Source organism: Vollenhovia emeryi, unplaced genomic scaffold, assembly GCF_000949405.1.
Source record: "Vollenhovia emeryi isolate VEMERY1.0 unplaced genomic scaffold, V.emery_V1.0 DF944991.1, whole genome shotgun sequence".
Lineage (NCBI taxonomy): Eukaryota > Metazoa > Arthropoda > Insecta > Hymenoptera > Formicidae > Vollenhovia > Vollenhovia emeryi.
The window spans coordinates 1-2,319 of NW_011961375.1; the positions used below are offsets into that span (position 1 = coordinate 1).

The 2,319-nt window shown below is 33.5% G+C and overlaps 1 protein-coding gene across 1 annotated transcript; it reads right to left on the reverse strand.

Annotated features, from left to right (window-relative positions):
* Positions 1–1,290: 1,290 nt before the first annotated feature.
* Positions 1,291–2,273, reverse strand: LOC105562222. Its single transcript, XM_012012889.1, has one exon. It carries the CDS (start codon positions 1,924–1,926, stop codon positions 1,660–1,662), a length of 267 nt encoding a protein of 88 aa, XP_011868279.1. The 5' UTR covers positions 1,927–2,273; the 3' UTR covers positions 1,291–1,659.
* Between the last annotated feature and the right edge of the window lie 46 nt (positions 2,274–2,319).

A 2,319-nucleotide genomic window follows, 5' to 3' on the forward strand; every position in this document is an offset into this window, starting at 1 on the left:
GTACTACCGACTAAGCGGCTGTAAAAAGTTGACGGTTTAAGTGTAAATTTTCTTTTTGTTGGTTTCACGCATGTAAATTGTGTTGCCAAATCTTTATGCAAGAATTTGCGAATCACGGATAGCATATTTTTGGCCAAAGTTATTCTGCTATCAACAATAAAAGCAATTGTTGCCATCTGAAAAATAATTGTTTTTCATTAAAATACAACGAACTATATTCAGTTAATTAATTTATATATTATGTTACGTACAAAATCATCGTAGATTTCTTGATTTTGTAATATCTCATTGAGCTTGTCAAAATCGTCTTTGGTTTTAAGTGGCCAATGAATATTATATTCTTTTGTCCAATGCACAGGAATATGTTCAGTTTCACGGTGTTGTTGCAACAAATAGGATTCAAATTTCTCATTTAGAGCCCGTACGTTATTTTTTACAATTTGTAGATCATGTTTTACTATTTGCATATCTGTTAATATGGACTTGAGATCTGGAAATTGTAAATAATAGAATATAAAGGAAAAAAAGTATATATGAAAGTGTTAAAACTCTCGCGTAAAAGTACATGTATTATAAAATAAAATAACTAATTGCTCACATTTAATTACATCATTTGAAGATGCTGCTTGCGTAGGTACAGATTTAGGCATTTTTGTTTTAATATCTCTCGCTGGAGGTCCTTGCAAAACAGAAGGAATCGGTATATCTTCTACATCTGTGCACACACAAAAATAACTATTTATATGCGAATGTTGTTTTGTTGTGGGACGAATGAAGCGTTAAACGAGGCAGTCATAGGCACATACACGCGTGCACATGCGCGTGCATGCGTAACATTTTTCAAATTACGTAAGTTATTCACGACCTTATTAAATGACATGAGCAAATAAGCGCATAAGAAGCGGTAGAACAATACATGTTTACAAAAAGAGTGTTTTTAGCAAGAAAGATGTCTTAGGATCTTCTAGTGACGATGAGTATCAGCTGACAGCGAGAGATGTGCTACTTTTTCGGCACGCGACTCTGTGTCACATACCTCCCACTGTAATATTGTCACATCTACTTTTATCCGCACGATTGCACTGCAACATTTGATGTCCTTCGTTTAGTGACTCATCTTCAGTTGAATTTTCTACCTCATGTTCGGTTGATGATTCTGTTATAAACAGAAAATACTGTAATATATGTATGTGTTCTGTGTGCGCGCGCGTGTTAATTTAACAATGTTGTATTATCTGCTTTATTACCGTATATAATAAAATTTTTATTTTGAATTATATAGTTCACACACACACACACACACACATACACACACACGCGCGCGCGCGCGCGCGCGCGATATTAATTACAGTAATAAATTGCATTATACCTGTAGATGAACGATTTTGGGGTATAGATAAGTTGCCTTTCATGTCGTATACTGTAAGTATACTCTTATGCTTCTTAGCGATATTTTTTTTAGTATTTTTAATTTTTTCTGTGTCTTCCACATCGTAATCTGTAGTGCATACGTAGTCGTCATGCTTTAATTTTGTAATCTTTGATACAGCTTCCGAATAACTATCTAAAATAAATACAAGGATCAGTCATACATAGTTGAAAAAGTGCGTCCAAAAAAACATGAGATATGCATGGTATGTTATATAAACACAATAGAAATTAAGTACCAGCATTATCTACTATTTTTATTTCGTAAATTGGCCACGTAGTTTGTGCCTTTCCATTTTCTTTAACCAATTTGTGCAATGCTTTGCATCTCTTTGCCGAGTATGGAGGTGGCATAAACTTGGTTACTAATTGCTGCTTTTCGCTATCGAAATTAACCCATGCTGAAGGTACACAGTCTATACAGGTTTGCTCAGAGTCATTGCCAGACTTTGTAAAACTCACAATTGTAAATTTCCCTTTTTTCTTTAACGCTGACATGTTATGTCAATTCTAGAAGTTTTTTTTAAATTGTGTACTTATAATAGTATACTTAATGAATCCTGTAATAACAAGAAGAGAGTGAGAAACGAAATATTAAGAAACAGGGAAGGTACCCAGGTAGCAAGCTGTCGTCAATATAACGTCATTTTTAAGTCAATCTCATGACGAAACTCACGTCATAAAAGACGTCAAAAACGAAATCATAATGACTAGGATTTAACGGCTATAAGTCACAGACCGATGACGTGATACTTATGACGTCAAAATCGTGGCACAACTATGTCGAGAAATAGACGTCAATTTATGAATATTACGTAATATAAAAATACTATTAAACAACATTTATTTTACTTATTTTAAATGTATTTACGAGGATGAATCAAATATAAA